Source organism: Podarcis liolepis (genome assembly GCF_965112155.1).
Source record: "Podarcis liolepis genome assembly, chromosome: 2".
NCBI lineage: Eukaryota > Metazoa > Chordata > Lepidosauria > Squamata > Lacertidae > Podarcis > Podarcis liolepis.
In genome coordinates this window covers 31,312,445-31,329,761 of record NC_139555.1, presented here as the reverse complement: position 1 = coordinate 31,329,761, position 17,317 = coordinate 31,312,445, and the positions used below count along the sequence as shown (strand labels likewise).

Here is a 17,317-nt window from a genome sequence, read left to right as displayed (position 1 = left end):
GGCACACTTTGCTAGCCGCGCAGCTGTCCTCCGCGGCTGTGGAGCGGCCCTGCGCCGGTGCCCAGCTCCTCTGGGCGCCCGCTGCGCTGCCAATGACAAGCGGGCGACGTCGCGGGCGGGGAAGGCGTCGCTTTCTTTCCCGATCCTTCATCCTCCCAGTCTTCCAGCCCTTTTTTGGGTTGGAAGCTCGTCTCGTTCGCCCTTCTCCTTTCTTCACCCTGCGCGCAATTTTCCTCCCTCGTCTCCCTCCCCATTTCTCCTTCCTTCCTTCCTTCCTTCCTGACTGACTGACGGGCTTGGGCTCGGGCTCCGGGTCGGGCTCGGGCTCCGGGTCGGGCTCAGGCTCGGGCTCGGGCTCGGGCAGCCACAGCGTCGGCGGTGTTGGCGATCGGCGGCGCGGGGGGATGGCCCTCCCGGGGGAGCCGGCGCTGCTCAATGGGGTTGCCAAGGAGACAGGCCGGCCGCCCCCCTCCCCCGGCCCGGCGCCCCCCGCCGCACCGGTGCCCGTTATTGAGCTGGTGCGCGCCGGGCGCCCTATAAAAGCTGCGGACGCGCCCACCGCCGCCCGAGATTATTGGGGGGGCTGAGCCCCCCCAAACGAATTTTTGAGGGGGCTCGGGCCCCCTCAGGCCCCATGGAGTCGGCGCCTATGCTTTACCTTACCAGCAACTCCATGATAAACACCCCTCCGGAAGCACATTGAGGCTGCTTTGGGGCTGACATAGCAGTTGGGAAAATTTGCTTTTTGCTAGCCATTTCTCTCCACCCTCACTGCCCCTCTGTGGGTAAAAATGGGAGCAGGAGATAGATTTCAAGGAGGCTGAAACAGCAATAGGATCCTGTTAATATAACAAGCACCCGGTATCGTATCCCTGGTCGGCTGCTGGTTTTCTGTTGCACAACTCCTTTCTTCAATGCTGCAATTAAAATAACTTTCCCCCTCCAGCTAACTCACCCACGTATCTGCAAAGCAACCTCAGGGATAAACATAAACATCTCTTAGGAGAGCTAAAGCATACACAAAGCATCCAGGGGAATCCTTTTTGAGTAGATAGTTCCTTGTGCCGCTGTCACTCGGAAGGCATTTTCTCAAACTGAGCTGGATGATGACAGAACCATTTAAGTGTAAATGTTTTAAAGCAGTTGCTGCTCTGGAGAAGGTGTTCCTCCCTCCCTCCCTCCCTCCCATCTCCCCACCGCCACCCACTTAGCATTTTGTAGTGTTTGGCAGAGTCTCTTTGGGCCATGGAAAGGTTTGGGGTTTAATTGTCCACAGAGTTTGTTGTCTTTTCAAACTTTCCGAGGGCTGCATTCCACCCTATCCTCACTTGCCCTTCCCAGAAGAGCTGCAGGGAAAAGAGGCGAACCCGTGCCGAAACGTTTGGGAACAAGAAGGGCAAGAACCTCTCCCCCTTTCTTGTCTTGATTCCGTGCCTGAGGACTCAGGGAAACAGGTCAGGTTACTGGATTAACCAATGACTATACGTGCTGCAGCTGCAGTTCTTAAAGGAAGGAGTTGGTTTTGCAAGAGGAACAAGAGATGGAGGTAGCCTCCCTACTAGAATGATGGGCTCCTTTAGGCTAGCTGCTGGAATAGGTGCTTAGGCCGGCTGCTGGAATTTTCCCATGGTGACATGAGAAATGTGATGTGTGAGCCGGGACAGCAAAGGAGTGCATGGGCTGGAGGCTTTTTGGTACAGTGATTGTGCAAGAGCCACTTGGTGCAATAATAGTGTTTGCTGCAGAAATACCTGTGATTCCCACAGTGAACGCATAAAGCAAGAAGCGTAGGTGTGTGGCCTGGAATGCTAGGATATATGTACTGGGTTCTCCCCAGTTGCCTGGGGTTCCCCAGGGCATGCCCACTGGGGTTACAGAGATGTAAAGCTGCCCTTTGCAATTCAGGTATTTACTGCTGGAGGCCTGGGGCAGCTCTTAGGGTCTTCTCAGAAGATCAGTTTTAATAGCACAGTAAATTCACAGTTCTTACGTATTTGCGGCATGAGATCCAGATGTCTTCCCTCAAGGTAGCATTTCTTTACATTTTTGCAACAGTCAAACTGCAGAGGGGTGTGTGATTTCCTAACACGTTTGCGCAAGCGCTGTTTGGAATACTGCTACATGAATATTACAGTCACCATCACTAATGTTAAATGGCACAGTTCACGTCCCCCCCCCCCCACACTCTTGTGTAATTTTGTGAAGAAATAATTAAAAAATAAATCAATGTTGTAATGCCTTCACTTCTTTGTGGGTGTGCGTTTTCCAGTGCTCCTGGAGCTCTGCAGTGTTCAATGCGTGATCGTTGAAAGCAATGCTTTTTTTTCAGACGGAGCATGCCAGAGCGCAGTTCTGACCCCTCTCAGGTGGGCGCCATTGTGGGCTGGTGCTCCCCCTCCCACCTGATTCTTGCCTTTACGTACTTCTGAGAAGCCCAAAACCAACATTTCAAGTCAAAATGGAAGCTGGCCAGTGTGGACGAGTCTACACTTTATTTTAGATCTGACTCCACCTAGCTCCTAGCCGCAATTGGTCAAGCTATGGGGCAGGACCAATTCATATTTCCTTTTCTTCAGTCTGTTTCCCATGTAGTGATGGAGAGCTTTAAGCTTTCCAGCTAGGCCTCTACCATTGTGCACACAAGCAAGTAGCCGCTATTAGGCGTAGGAAACAAGAGCTTTCCAATGTCAATATGTAGGCGAAGGCAAATACTTAATTGTATGTATGTTGTCTAATTTTAAATTGCTGTTTTGGCCTAATCTGTATTGAAATTGTCCTTTGTTTTTTCCGGTGCTATGCTTCGCTGACTAGTTGTACGAGTTAATCTGGTCTGTGACGTTTAATAAAATTTGATTTGATTTGAAGCAAGTGCACACACACACACACACACACACACACACACACACACATTTGTGCAAGGGCCCTTCCAGCTCCTCTAGCCATCTTCCTGAATCTGAGAGAATGAGGGAGGCGAGGATGCAATTATTTGATCTGCACCAGAACCAGGGGCAAACCCCAAACCAGGGAGACAGCTTGCAATGTGCTCCTCAACCCCCCCCCCTTTTAACATCCTTTGTTTGCTTTTTTGGGGGGGGGGCAAAGTTTGTGTTCCTTTTCATTCTCTTCATTTGGACAAGACTTTGATTTTTTGCCTCTAATAGCTTCTTTGATTTTGCTTGTTAACCGTGCTGGCACCCTCTTGACCCTTATGGTACCTTTTCTGATCTGAGGTGAATGCCTAAGATTTTGTTTTTAAACATTTCCCAAGCATTTTGGAGTGATCTGACCCTCTTGACCTTCCCTTTCAACTTCCTTTTTACCAATCTCGTCACTGTGGGGGAAGCTTCCTATTTTGAAATCAGATGTGACTGTGTTGGATTTTCTTGGCATTTACGTGTATATTTAATTTAATAGCACCATGGTCACTGCTCCCTACTGGTTTGACAACACTTACATATTGCATCAGGTCCTGGGTGCCACTCAGGATTAAATCCAGGGTTGCCACTCTTCTGGTCAGTTCCATAACCAACTGTTTTGTTCTAGGGCACAATCATTTAGGATATCTAGAAATTGTACCTATTTGTCATGACTGGAACACTTATGTAACCAGTTTATGTGGAGAGTAGTTGAAGTCACCCATTACTACAATATTGCCTCTTTGGTTTGCTTCCTTGATTTCATTTATAATGTGTGCATGTATCCCCACAGATCACAATCCAGCCTCCCTCTCCTTATTGTGGTTGTTAGTTGTGAGCCATGGCTACTAGTTGTAGATCAATAATATAGTACTAAAAATACAAATCTGCGTTGTTTTGTTTAATTTGGGGAAAGTCTCCTGGTGGCCATCACTGTTTTCTTGTATGCAAAGGAGTTGGAAGACACATGTAATGAAATTCTCATTGTTCCTTTCTACCCCCCCCCATCAATATTCAAATACCACAAGGAAAGGAATGTTCAGCATTTACCTGCAAGAGAGAGAGAGAGAGAGAGTCCTAGCTAGGTCCTCCTCCTATGCCTGGAGTTTTGCAGCCAAAGGCCTTCCTGCACCTCACACAGCTGGTGTCCTCTTGCCTAGGATATGAGATTTGACCTTGGGAATAGGCAATATCTGTATGCTTGACTTTGGCACAGACAGAATGTAGGAGCGGAAGGGAGAGTTTCCCTTGCCCCAGAGCAGCTGCCATAGCAAGCCAGGAATAAACACCAGCAACCAGTTCTGGGAAGTGAGGCTGCTGCTGCTGCTGCAGCTGCTCTGAAATGCAAACAATAAGATGCTGCCCAGAGCCCTTTGTGGAGCTGAAGCAGAATGCAGGAACATGTGAGAGCCAAGCCAGGTATTGGCTGAACGACAAGTGAAAATGATTCATTTCTGCCAATTAATCCTGGCAACAGACTGTGGCAACCCAGCCCTGAGGAGACTGAGCCCCGTGTGTGGCATACATGAAGTTCTGGCATTAAAAGGAATTTGGGGTGCTGAGTTTTGGGCTTCTCTTGTAGGAGTACCGTATTTTTCGCTCCATAAGATGCACTTTTTTCCTCCTAAAAAGTAAGGGGAAATGTGTGTGCGTCTTATGGAGCGAATGCAGGCGGGAAAAGCCCCCAAGAGCCGCACACATGCTCCACGCACTCTTTAAAGGGAGCGCGGCTCTTGTGGGTTTTGCGGGAGGTGGGGGAAGGGACAGAGGGCAGCCCCTCGGTCCCTTCCCCCACCTCCCGGAAAAGCCCCCAAGAACCGCGCTCCCTTTCATGAGCCATGCAGAGCGTGTGTGCGGCTCTTGGGGGCTTTTCCCCGAGGAGGGAGAAGGGCAGCTCCTCCTCGGGGAAAAGCCTGCAAGCGCCACACACACGCTCCACACAGCTCGTGAAAGGGAGCGCTGAGCAGAGCCTGGGATGCATACATATTTTTTATCTTGTATTCCCTCTCTAAAAGCTAGGTGCGTGTTATGGTCAGGTGCGTCTTATGGGGTGAAAAATACGGTATTTCTTTGTCATATTTATGCATCAGTCTTTCTCTGAAATGCTATATGTAGCCTGCAGACCATTCCCAAGTGCCTTCCCATCCAGGCAGGCCTGTGTACAGTGAAATCCCACATGTTCCTAGGTAGAAATCAGCACCACGGTTTTAGTGGGACTTGCTCCCAAGGGCCAAATGGCATGTGCCACAAGAGAACCTCGGTCAGATCTTCAAACTCTTTCTAGCAATGTTAAGGCAGGCCCAGACAGCCGTGGGTAAGTGAGTGGAAGGGAGAAGCTCCTGTGTCAGTAGAAGTTCCTGCATCAATAAGAGAGAAGGTGTTTAACCCTTTCTACCATGACATTTCCCCCACCTGAATCACAACCTCGCTCTGGGGTGGGGAGATCAGGAAATCCAAACACCCATGTGCTATCTGTTTTGGCCCTTGCCCCTTGCAGTTCACACTGCATGTGCCTGACAGGAAACTTTTGTGCGAGTTAAGAACCGCTCCATCTAGTAGACTTTGCCTCTACAGCTCCCATTTATGTAAGGCTGGAGTTGTCAACATGGTGCCCTCCAGAAGTTGTTGGACTACAACTCCCATCAGCTCCAGCCCACAAGATAAGTGTCTGTAGATGATGAGAGTTAATGACGTCTTGAAAGCTCTACATTGGCTACCCCTGATGTAAGGGGTTAGCCCGTATCAGAAGGGAAATGGTTAGCCCTTATTATATCCAGACTGAATGGGCTGCCATGATTAGACCAAGCAATCAAATATCTGATCTGTACATTATAGATTCATTCCCACTCTCCACCCCCCATCCCCATGGCCACAAAGGATTATGAAATAGAGGCTACTGTGAAGTATATGTGGGTCAGTGATGTCTTAAGAGGATTAACTTCTAGGAAGAGATGTACACGTTTGGCCCTGAGTGATGTGCCCCAAATATCTTGCTGTGGGATAAAGGTATAAAACCTCACACTCTCAGACTTTTGATTTCATGCCTCACACTCAGTTTGCTTCTTTGATTGCTCAGTCTATTTTTGCATCCTTTTTGGGGTGACTGACGCAGGCAATTGCCATGGTCAGATCTGTATATTAGGCCAGCATCCACTAATCATAATTTCCTCCAGTTCCTTCAGGACTCCTCCCTTCCCAGCTCAGTGCAATTAATTTATACTTCAGTCCCAAACTCAATTATGGGCAAGTTCCATTGATTTTAGTGTATGGGGCATGTTGGCAGCTGAATGCATGTTTGCAGCCAAATCTAGTATCACCCTCATCTTTGTTTATTTCTATGTTGCCTTTCCTTAGTGAAACAAATAACAGAAAATTACGCATCACCACAATTAAATCTTCAAAATTAAAGCTTGACCTCCAAGCACTGACTTTATCCTGAAATTTACTAAACCTAAGAATTTTGGGAGACCTGCCCCCCTACAAACTCAATGCATTTAGGCTGATCTAGCCTCCCTGCCAACTCAAACTCAGTTCCAGAGCAACTGCTTTAAAAGAGAACTTGTGAAAACAAGAGACACTCATGACTAAGCAGTTGCTCTGGAATTCCCCCCATTCCTCATCCTAACCTCCATGAACCTTTGGACAGCCATTTCATATTACCTAGGAAAGTTGGGGAATGGGAAAGGGCAGGAAGAAAACAGAACAGTAACATGGAAGAGTGGCGGTAGATTATCTGCTTATGAATCCCCATTTTCAGCATTAATGTGAATTTACTGGTTCCTATTGTGGAACCATTCATTCTGGCTTCCTGGTGGTGTAAGAGTTTGGGCGAGGCAGACCACTGCTGTGCTTTCCAATGAGCTACATGTTTTCAGCACTTATTGGCCAGCAAGGTGGAAATGAGGTGTATATGGTACATAAGAGGATTACAGGAGTAAGAATCAGGACCCAAACACTCCGAGAATTAGGAAATTTGGGTGTATATATATTAGTGTTCTGCTCTTTACTTTTCATTTTAGGTTGCATCTGCAGATTTTAAAAAAAATAAAAGCTGGTTTTCAACGTAGATCAGTGGCGTAGCGTGGGTTGTCAGCACCCGGGGCAAGGCAAGTAATTTGTGCCCCCTAACCCATGGATTTGCGCCCCCTAACCCTAACCCCCAGATGTTGCGCCCGGTGCGGCCGGCCCCCCCTGCACCCCCCACACTACGCCACTGACGTAGATGTTATGTGGCATCCCACCAGGAACCCTGGAAATGGATGTATTTTGAAAGTGCCAACAAAAACTGTCTATAACACTGCAATTCTCAGTGGTCCTTGGGAAGACATAATGGCCTGGCTGTCACATCACATTAAGCCATAGTTAAAACAATGGCTTCATGGGAATGGGCAGATTCTCAGGTTCATTGCTCCTCCCCTGTTCCTGTTTCTGCTACTTCGCTCCTCTCCTGTCCCTTAACTCCTCCCCTCTGACTTAATGTCACATGTGACCCTGAGCTTGTGGTTTGTTTCCCTCAACCAAACCATAAGTAGTAAGCCAATACCAAACCATAATTACAATAAAACATTGGTTTCATATCATGTGTGAATTGGATTCTAGCAACCCAAGAGTCCTGTGGCAACTTAAACACTAATACATTTATTAAGGCAACAATGTTTGGAAGCTACACCTTATTTCATCAGGCACACTGTTATTGTATAATATTCCAGACCTTGGAACAACTCAGGGCTGAAGAAGATTTACTTGGCAGAGCTAGGAGGATTGGTTTGTGTAAATATGGAAAGAGGAGGTGTCTTCAGTATCAGAAAATACATGCTTTTGAACTGGGTATCATTGGCACAATGGAAGGAGGGTCTGAGTTGGGTTTGCAGGTATAGATTGCTAATTCAATGTTATGTTGGATCAGGCAGCTAAAGAGCCATTGCTCAAAAAGGTTAAGCACATGGACTACTGCTATGGTGTTTGTCCTGGATAGATCTGATGTGAATTTGGTCAGACATTGAATAGCGAAGCTGCCTGAACGAGGTTTCTTGTCCCACTACTGCCTACAGCCAAAGAGAAGTAAGTGCGGGAAAACAAAGCAAGACAAGACTCTAGTCTGGAGCACATTTTAGCAATCAGCCATGCCACAGTTTGCTGAGATCTCTTCTGTAGCCGTGTTAAGAAGAGTTGCACATCTCCCCGCGCTTGAGGATCCAAAGTGGCAGGGAAAAGGCAAACAAAGCTGCTAGCTTTGTGGCAGGAATAAGTTCCTCTTCCAAAATCTCAGCCAGACTTGCGGAGGTTTGGAAACCAGTATGTTTATTAGAAAATTTACACAGTCAGCCCCTGGGGAACCAGAATTGAGTCAGTCTCTGTTGGGCAAGACTCATGTCCTGCAGAAGGAGACTTCAGACAATTTACTGTTAAAAGCACAGAAATAAAATTCCACACAGGCTGATACTCCATTTAGCTCTGCAAAGGACTCAGATTGTTCTCAGGTTTTTGCTGTCAGGCAGATGAAGCGGGGGTGGGGGCTTGGGTAGATTCTGCAGATGGAACCAAAGGAATACCCAAAGGACAAATAGAGGGCGATAGCTTTGATGAAAATGAAGAGCAAAGAAAATGCAACGGCCACATTTGCAGATGCGATTTGCAGCAGTTCTTTGGAGAAATATGAAAAGAATGCAGGGTTACAGATAATCTTCATTTCAATATTTTCAGAGAAAGTGGCACCTTAAAAACCACAGTGAAATCGGAATGGTATGCACAATGGCTGAAGTTAAACACTTTTTAAAGGTATGATTGCTTTAAGGCATGTGCTTAAATCTCCCCATTCAAATCAATTGGACTCAGTGGTGCAGGATTGTGTCCTAATCCTTTATTTTTAACAAATAGGTGGTCTAGGCAAACTAAGGCCCGGGGGCCAGATCTGGCCCAATTGCCTTCTAAATCCGGCCTGTGGATGGTCCAGAAATCAGCATGTTTTTACATGAGTGGAATGTGTGCTTTTATTTAAAATGCATCTCTGGGTTATTTGTGGGGCATAGGAATTCGTTCTTTTTTCCCCCTTTCAAAATATAGTCCAGCCGCCCACAAAGTCAGAGGGACAGTGGATCGGCCCCCTGCTGAAAAAGTTTGCTGATGGTTATATAACTGGAGTATAGCATTGTCCTGCCAATTGCCAGTGCTGATCACCTTTGCTGTGTCTACATGGAGCTCATTGGCTTTGAATATTGGGTTACAAGCGCTATCATTCAATCTCACATGGTTGGCTGCTTGCTTTGTATTGGTGTTGGAAACCTTTTTATCTCCTGACAATTTCTCAGGAAGGGTGTGAAAGAGCATATTGCATTTCAATGCTCTTCATATTCAAGGCTGATCAAATCTTTCAAAAAGACCCACAACACCCACCCCCATCCAATACAAATTGGTTGAATGCAAAGGACTTGTTACATCTTCAGAGGACAAGTCATAGGTTTGTAAGTATGCTGACATGGTTGCTGGTCTGTTACTTATCAGACCTTGCAGTGACATTGAATTTTCCCCAATATCAATCAAATCAACAGTTTTAAGACTAAAATGACCTACTTTAATCAATTGCTTTGACCTCCCTTACAACAAAGCACTTAATCTTACACACCAGCAGCATGCAAAATACGCCACAACATGAAAGGTACAGCGACAGAACACCCCAGATCTCAAATCCCCAACTATTTGATCTGGGCTATGCCAAGAGGGAGTCTCGCCTGGTTTCATAATTGATTGGCCCTATGACAGAATAGACCAGAAGAACATGTATGTTGCCTGGGGAAAACAGGTTATTAACCTTTGCTTTCCCTTTAGTTAACCTCTTGCCACATCTGAGAGAGAGTTAAGCTGGTTATTTATCTTTTATCTAAAGAAATCTTTTGGTCAAGTTACTTATTAAGCTAAATACATGATCTTGTCTCTTTCTAGTCCTATATGGGGCTGAGATTCCTTCTTTTAAAGAAAGTTAACCCAGAATAATTGTATTGGTTTAATAAACCATTTGAGGATCACAAGTCTGATAGGGAAATCCTAAGCAAGTAAATCCTTCTGACTTCAGATTGCGGTGTACAAAGGAAAGGCCCTAGCTTTTAAAATACTGTTGTGAGTTTTGGGAGCCCATTAGGTTGTATGATGCCTGAGTTTCTTTTACTAACTGCCTCCTGCAAGGGTTAAAATCTAATGGAGGATCATATTGTTTTTCTTATGTATTTTGTGTTTTTATATTGTATTTTTATGCTGTGAATTGTCCTGAGATCTACGGATGAAGTGCAGTAAACAAATTATAATAATGACAATGATAATGATAATAATAGTTGAATTAGCCAGGCAAGGCCCAAGTATCACCCAAGCGGTCCTTAAATCTGACAAAGGAAACTGCTCTATGCTAGAGAGCAAATGGGTCACCTGGCTTGTGGTGAGGAGGAAAACAGCCAGAGTAGAGTGGTGTGTAAGAGCTGGGCTAGAAGCAGGCAGAGAGTGAGAGTCATGCTTGATTTCCGCTGAAATCCAAGGCCTCTAATACCTCTTTGGGTGTTAATGCTGTGAGCCCCTCCATCATAAGCTCAGGTTGTATATACAGTGGTACCTTGGTTGTCGAACTTAATCCATTCCGGGAGTCCGTTCGACTCCTGAAATGGTTCAAAAACCAAGGAGCGGCTTCCGATTGGCTGCAGGAGCTTCCTGCACTGAATTGGAAGTTGGGGAAGCCACGTCGGATATTCAGCTTCCGAAAAACATCCGCATACCAGAACACTCATTTCCGGGTTTGCAACGTTTGGGAGCTGATTTGTTTGGGAGCCAAGCCGTTCGACTACCAAGGTACCATTGTACAAGTAAATAAATCATATATCCTAAAGGCACCACAGTCTCCTCTGCCCCTCATTCCAAGGAAACTGAATTCTGGGTAAGTGCCTGGACCCCCTGGAATCTTGCACTGCTCAGAAATTGGGGAGGACTGCAACAATACTCTGGAGAAATAGAATGAACTCTCTTGCACAGTCCTTAGTGGTTCAGTTTGTTGCCTGCAACAGCCACAAGGCCACTGTGGAAAGAGCTCCCCTCACTGTATTTTAGTGCCCAGCAGCTGCCAGATGTGAAAGCCACAATGGGGAAAAATACAAGAAGTTCAACTGTGCTGTGATCTTTTAAAATGAATGCCATTGGTTTTGGTCAAATGCCCATGGGCATACACTAGACAGAGATCTCAGATCTTTTGAAAAGCCAAGAGCATCTGGGAATGGCATGTCTTTCAGACAATTATTTTTGATGGTTTTGCCTTAGGGGTGAATCACAGACATTCTGGCCAGTACAGCCCTAAGGCAGGATTTCCTGTCTTTCTTGGATCAAACAGGCGGCACAGACACCATAGCAATGAGTTCAGAAGCTGAGTGTGGCGAGTGGAGCAAGATATGGTTTCAGCGCCTTGACTTGTGCTCTAAGAAAATTCCCTGCTCTCCTAATTTATTTGAGAAGTTATTTGGAGATAAGTACATTGCAAATATAGTTGCCAGGCACTGTGGATGAAACCCCCTCCCTTTCTGAAAGTAAAAGGTTTTCTGTTGCTTTATGCTGGGAAGGCAGCTGGGGTTCTGTAAATAACTACTGAACCTTTTTCAAGATAAATAGAAATTCAAGCTGCCATGAAGTACAAAAATATTTCACTGTGCCCTTATATGGAGTTAAGCAATCATTTTTCCATCTCACACATGTAATTCTATATGGTGACCCTGAGCTCACTCTTGACACAATGGAACTTAACATTTTAGGAAGCATGCATAGGGTTAGAGTGACTTTTGGTTATGCAAGAATATTAATTAGTTTTAGCCTATTCCCAAGGCAACTTAAGTGTTTCCTTATTTGGTAGCACTAACAGGTGAAGTTCCATTGAGACTTACACCCCCATTTCCCCCCTGGCTTCTCTTGCACTGAATACATTGTGCTGGGAAAAATGTTGTATCTTGACCACAACTTCCTTACATTGTTTCTTGTAGTGCACCATTGTTCATCTTAGCATCTAGCACTGCTAGTATGCACTGCTTATCTTGGGATATTGCTCTTCTGGCAAGAACCTATTGAGTTACATTTACACGCTGAAGACTCTATCTGATCACAGCAGGGATTTTTTCTGGTAAGCAAACTAATTATGAAAAAGCAAGTCGCTTGATTTACAATGTACTCTCTATAGCAGACTACACTGGCCTTTTGGCCTTCCAGATGTTGCTGAACTATGTTTTTCATCAACCCCAGCTGGCGTAGCCAATAGTCAAGGCTGATAGGAAGTAAAGGTTTCTTACTCCTGACATATTTTATTATTATTATTTATTAAATGTGTGTACTGCCCTTCATCTGTAGATGTCAGGGTGGTTCATATAGAATTTCATCAAGGGAAGGCAAGCAATATAAGTTCCAGTGAGGGTATTACACATTTGAATAACTAGCAAGACAAAGTATCAGAAACCTGCAGAAGGGCCCTTGTTACCGTTTCCTTCAAAATGCATCTTCTCTATGCTATTATCACTTCACTGGATTTGCCAAATCAACAGGGGGGAAATGGCTTAGTTTGCTTCTACCCCTTAACAGAACTGTGGCAGCAGCAGATTAGCTTAAATTACTGTGAAAACGGCAGCTACAGCATAGTCCAAAACAATGGCAGCTGTACCCAGAGATTCTGCCTGTGTCTAACAGGCTCCATCTCCTTTAGAAACAGGTAGGTTTTCTGGACTGTGATACAATAATCCTACCCTGATTTCACTCCTAACATTTAATACCAACCTGTCCTGACCTGAACCTAATTGTTTGCTATTGAGTAATCCTCCCTCCATTACTTTCAGTTCTATTAATTCTGTCTAACATTTGGAAGCATGCACATACTTTTAAAGACACAACACACAAACTGCTCTTTTAAGGTGGTGATGCTATGCACAGTTACTTGGGAGTAAGCTCAACGGAATTCGGTGGGAATGACCAAATGTACAGGATCGGGTCATACATGTGATCAGAAAACTGCTTGACTTTGGTTTCTTTTTTCTAATGCACATGAATAGCAGTCAGAACATGTTAGAACAAGTATGTTAGTTTTTACATCTGCAGAAAGAAACAAAAATACAAGGAAAATACACAAAGCAGAACCAGTATTTTTTTTTTTTATGATAACCTGTCTTTCTTCCAGTGCAGGACCAGAGGTAGGTCACAGCATAAATGAAAACATACAACTAAAAATACACAAATATAAAAATAAAGAACTATCACTATTAAAAACAGCAGTAAAAACACTCAAAAACCATTAAAAAGTGCACATGTGCACACACAAAACACCACCACCCACCCTTCGAAGACCCTGTCGCTACGGCCAGTTAATGGCCAAAGGCCTGCTGGAACAGGTCTGCCTGTTGGTGAAAGGAAAGCAGAAAGGGGACCAGCCCAGTGTCCTGTGGAAGGGAGTTCCACAGTCTGTGAACAGCCACCAGGAAGGCCTTTTTGTCATCACCCAATGTACCTACGTAGGTGGCAGGATTGAAAGAAAGGCCTCCTGAGAAGATTTTAAAGCCCACCCAGGCTCATATACAGTACTTCAGATAACCGCGAAAATAAATAAAACCCCAAAGAAAGCAAACTGTGCAGTATTACTGTATATAAATACACCGTCAAAGCATAATATAATACAAACTAATAAACATTTCAACAGCCAGCTGGAAATTCTTTTACAATTTTTTTAGAACCAAAGCAGCAGGAAGAAACACTTTTGAAACGGATGAAGCCAGCTGAGCAAACGTCCATGTCTGACGAGCATGAGTTTGGTGAACTTTTTTTTTATTTTAGTTTGTTACATGTTGCAAAAGACTCCTGTCCATTTATCTTGTTTTCTGCGGATAAATTCACATGTGATGTGGGGATGCACAGAAGACTGCAGCAGCTGCTTGCAGGATGGCGGAAGGCATGATATATCTCGTGAGCTTTGCGGTCAGGGAAGACAGTGGTCGCTGAACAAGGGTTCCAATTCAGCGCTCGCACGAAGACTTTAAATTACAGGGATTAGCCGGTTGAAATCCCGTGTACTCGGGGAGTAGGGAAAATTTGCAAGCGTATACACATACAGCACACTTTCTCGGAGGCGAGGTCTACTAAGTTCAGTGGGACTTATGAGCCCTTGTTCTCACGTTAGCCAGCACAGAACTGCAGCCTTTGGATAAACACCACCTAGAATTATTGTTATTATTACCCCGCTTTATTCCGTAGCTTTGAGAACAAAACCACGGCGGCGGGAGTTGTGCACTACAAAGCGGAAGAGCGCCGAGGGGGGTGGTCTTGAGACCTTCCTAGTCTGTATTTTCCCTAAAATCCCACCCTATCTGCCCTTAGGTGCCAGGGGGAAAGTGGCGCCCCCCGTCCCCTTGGCAACGGCGGTGGACTTTCGCAGACAGGAAGCGGCCTCCCATCTCTATGGCAGGAAGCGGAAGTGGTGGAGGATCTGCGGAGCAGCGCTCACCCGGAAGCGGAAGCAGTCGGGTTTCCATGGCGGCGGCTGTGGTGGCTGAGGCTCCCGTGCTATGGCGGCGGCTGCTAGATTATTTGCCCCGGGGGAGACCTGCCTTGGCCGCTCTGTTCGGCCGGCTGTCGGACCGCCTGACCCGGGGCCGGGAACGCCGCGCACGCAGGTGAGGGAGGGTGGTCGGCCGGCCGGTTTTTCACCTGCGGCGGCTTCTGCATTTTATTCCAGGGAGGACTCGCGCTTAAGAGATTCAGAGACTATCTTGGGCTGGGCGCCTTCCTAGTGGAAAGTAACTGTCGCTAAGGTTGTGTCTGCGTCGTGTTTAAGTGCATGTTGGCATGAGGGGGGAGGGGAGAGACTGAATGATAGGGGCGGGACGGGATAGTCCTTGAGAGTAAAGTCTGGGGTACCCTTTAAGGTGGGTATGGGGTGTACTGGAAGGAGGGTCATTTGTAGTACCTGCGTGTATTTCTGTAGGAAGGGAGAAAAGAATAAGGTACTGTCGGCCAAAGAGAAGCTCGTTGGCGTATATTTTTATTTGGTGGAAATGTGTACTCCAGCTGTACTTAGAGATTTGCAGCGTGGCTAGCAGTAAACGCAACAAAGCAATCGGAGCAGCTTAAGAGGAGCAGGCGGTAAAACCACAGCATTCCAAAAACCCTAGAGGACGCTTTAAAGCCTGGTTCAGCTAATGTTTAAAAAAGGATTGAGCTGGAGGTCATTTTAACTCATGTTTCTCCTGCAGTCCTCAAAATGGAAACTCTTGTGTTCATGCCAAGTGGAGCCTTTTCGCATCATATGGCAACATTTGTGCTGCAGATAGGACTTGCAGTACACGAGTGTTGCGCTAGTGTTTCCAACAGCAAATGCATAAAATGTAGAGAACATATGTGCATCTTTAAGAGTGCATGGGAACCCTAATTTGACTGCAATTTCTTGATATGTGTGTGTTTGCTGTAAGAAACACAGGTGTGCACACAGCAGTTTTTCATGTAAAGGTTTGCAGCTGTTATCCACTCTTCCTGCCCCTCCACCCCAAGCATGGAATTTGGAATTCAGGTGGTTGTGTTTGAAGCATCAGGCCACAGTTTCAGCACTTCAGTATAAATTAGTTTCTTTTTGCTAAAATTCAAGAAGCTTCCAGACCATTGCTGGACCATTCCAGACCAGGAAGCGGAGAAGGGGCTGGTGGATGCTGCAGCGATGGTGGTGGCTTCTTGGTGCTGAGCAAGGGAAGGCCATGCCGCGCAGGAATGTTGCTGCTGCTCCCTGGCTCTAGGTCCCTCTGCCACCAGTGTCTCAGCATCAATGCCCCCCATCTCTGCTTCCACCTTTAGCCCAGATCCTTGAGGACTGGCATCTTGTTCTGGAGGACGGCACCTCAGGAAGGGCGGGGGGGGGGGAGAGGGAGACTCTTCCTTACCCAAAACCCTGGGGAGCCGCTGCTGGTCCGTGTCGGCAACAGTGCTTTCGGTGGAGCTGCCGGGCCGACTCGTGAGGAGGTCCCCAAAGGCAGCGCACCTCAGGGGAGAAGGAGGCCGAAGGCGCACCGATAATCTCCACTGCTTGGGGAGGGAGGCATGCGCAAAGCGAAAGGAAATTCAACCTGGATTGGGCTCGCCGCCATGGACTCCCCTCCCTGCACCCTCCCATCTCTATCCACCACAGGATCCTAAGAACAAGTGACGGCTCCCCCCCTTGCCCGGATAAACATCCTCGCCGCCGCACATCCCTCTTCCAAGTCCCAACAGGGGTCTCCAAACTGCGCTTTGGCGCATGGCAGCTGGCATCTCTTGTTCCTCTCTCTTTCTCTCCCTCCGTCTTCTAACCCGGAAGCATCAATGGCCCCCTGCAGCATCAACAGCCCCCTTCTCCGCTTCCTGGTGCTGAGCGAGGGAAAGGCATGCTGAACAGGAATGTCACTGCCTCTCCCCAACCCTCATTTCCGGGTTAGAAGTGTTTGTATTCCAAGTAGTTCGTTAACTAGGCTGTTCGTAGACCAGGGTACCACTGTATTTGATTGGGAGGTCTTGTGCAATAAATTGACATCCAGAAAAAATAATATCCTTGTGATAAGAAATGTGTTGAGGAAATGGAATGGAAAGTGTGGGATAAAACTTGTCGGACCTCCCTGCTAGCAAGTCAGAATGAATGCTTAATAAGCAGGTAGTCTGGAGAAGACTGCATTGCCTCCTTGAATTATGTACTGTATTATGTTTGTGAGAAACATGATATACATCATTGGTGCATGAATATTTTGAAATCCTGGCATGTGTCTGGACATGTTTTCATTGTGTGTATGACTGGGGAACCTGCCACTTGCTCATACTTTACTGCTTTGCTTAATACATTGTCTTCATGAAATTAACCATCATGGGCATACTGTTGAAACTGTGCAGAGTAAAGAGGAGTAAAATTCATGCAATCTGCTTTTTAAAAAGATCCCGTGTACCTCACCAGACATTTTCTTTTCATGAATTTGGTATTAACAGCCTTACATGTTTCATTCTTGTGTGGAAACGCTACAGAAACTAAGATTTTTCCTGTACTAAAGCTATTTACCGTATTTTTCGCTCTATAACACGCACCCGACCATAACACGCACGTAGTTTTTAGAGGAGGAAAATCCGTAGGCATGCCACCCGTAGGCATTCCCTCCATAACACGCACAGACATTTCCCCTTACTTTTTAGGAGGAAAAAAGTGAGTGTTATGGTGCAAAAAATACGGTACTTTGAATGTGATACTTCTTGGAAATAGCATTCCGTGATTCCTAAAAGCTCAGGAGTTTAATGTTGGCGTAATTATTTTCCCTGTATGGTAATTTTTGTTCTTGTTCAAGCTTCTCCAGATCTTCCTCATCCAAGGACTAGGTTACCTCTTTTTGCATATAATGTGGTGA

General features: G+C 46.1%; 1 protein-coding gene across 3 annotated transcripts in view; it reads left to right on the top strand.

The window, feature by feature from the left end:
• Positions 1–17,317, top strand: part of PGS1 (phosphatidylglycerophosphate synthase 1) — a 128,673-nt gene that overhangs the window by 75,664 nt on the left and 35,692 nt on the right. Inside the window, exon 1 of one of the 3 annotated variants that reach the window (XM_083486989.1) lies at positions 14,409–14,581. The exons of 1 other annotated variant lie outside the window; for it this stretch is intronic. In XM_083486989.1, the coding sequence (XP_083343115.1) occupies positions 14,439–14,581 (143 nt within the window). In that variant the 5' untranslated portion in view covers positions 14,409–14,438. Of the gene's footprint in view, positions 1–14,408; positions 14,582–17,317 lie in introns of those variants that run through there. One more of the 3 variants, XM_083486990.1, reaches the window with a different exon arrangement.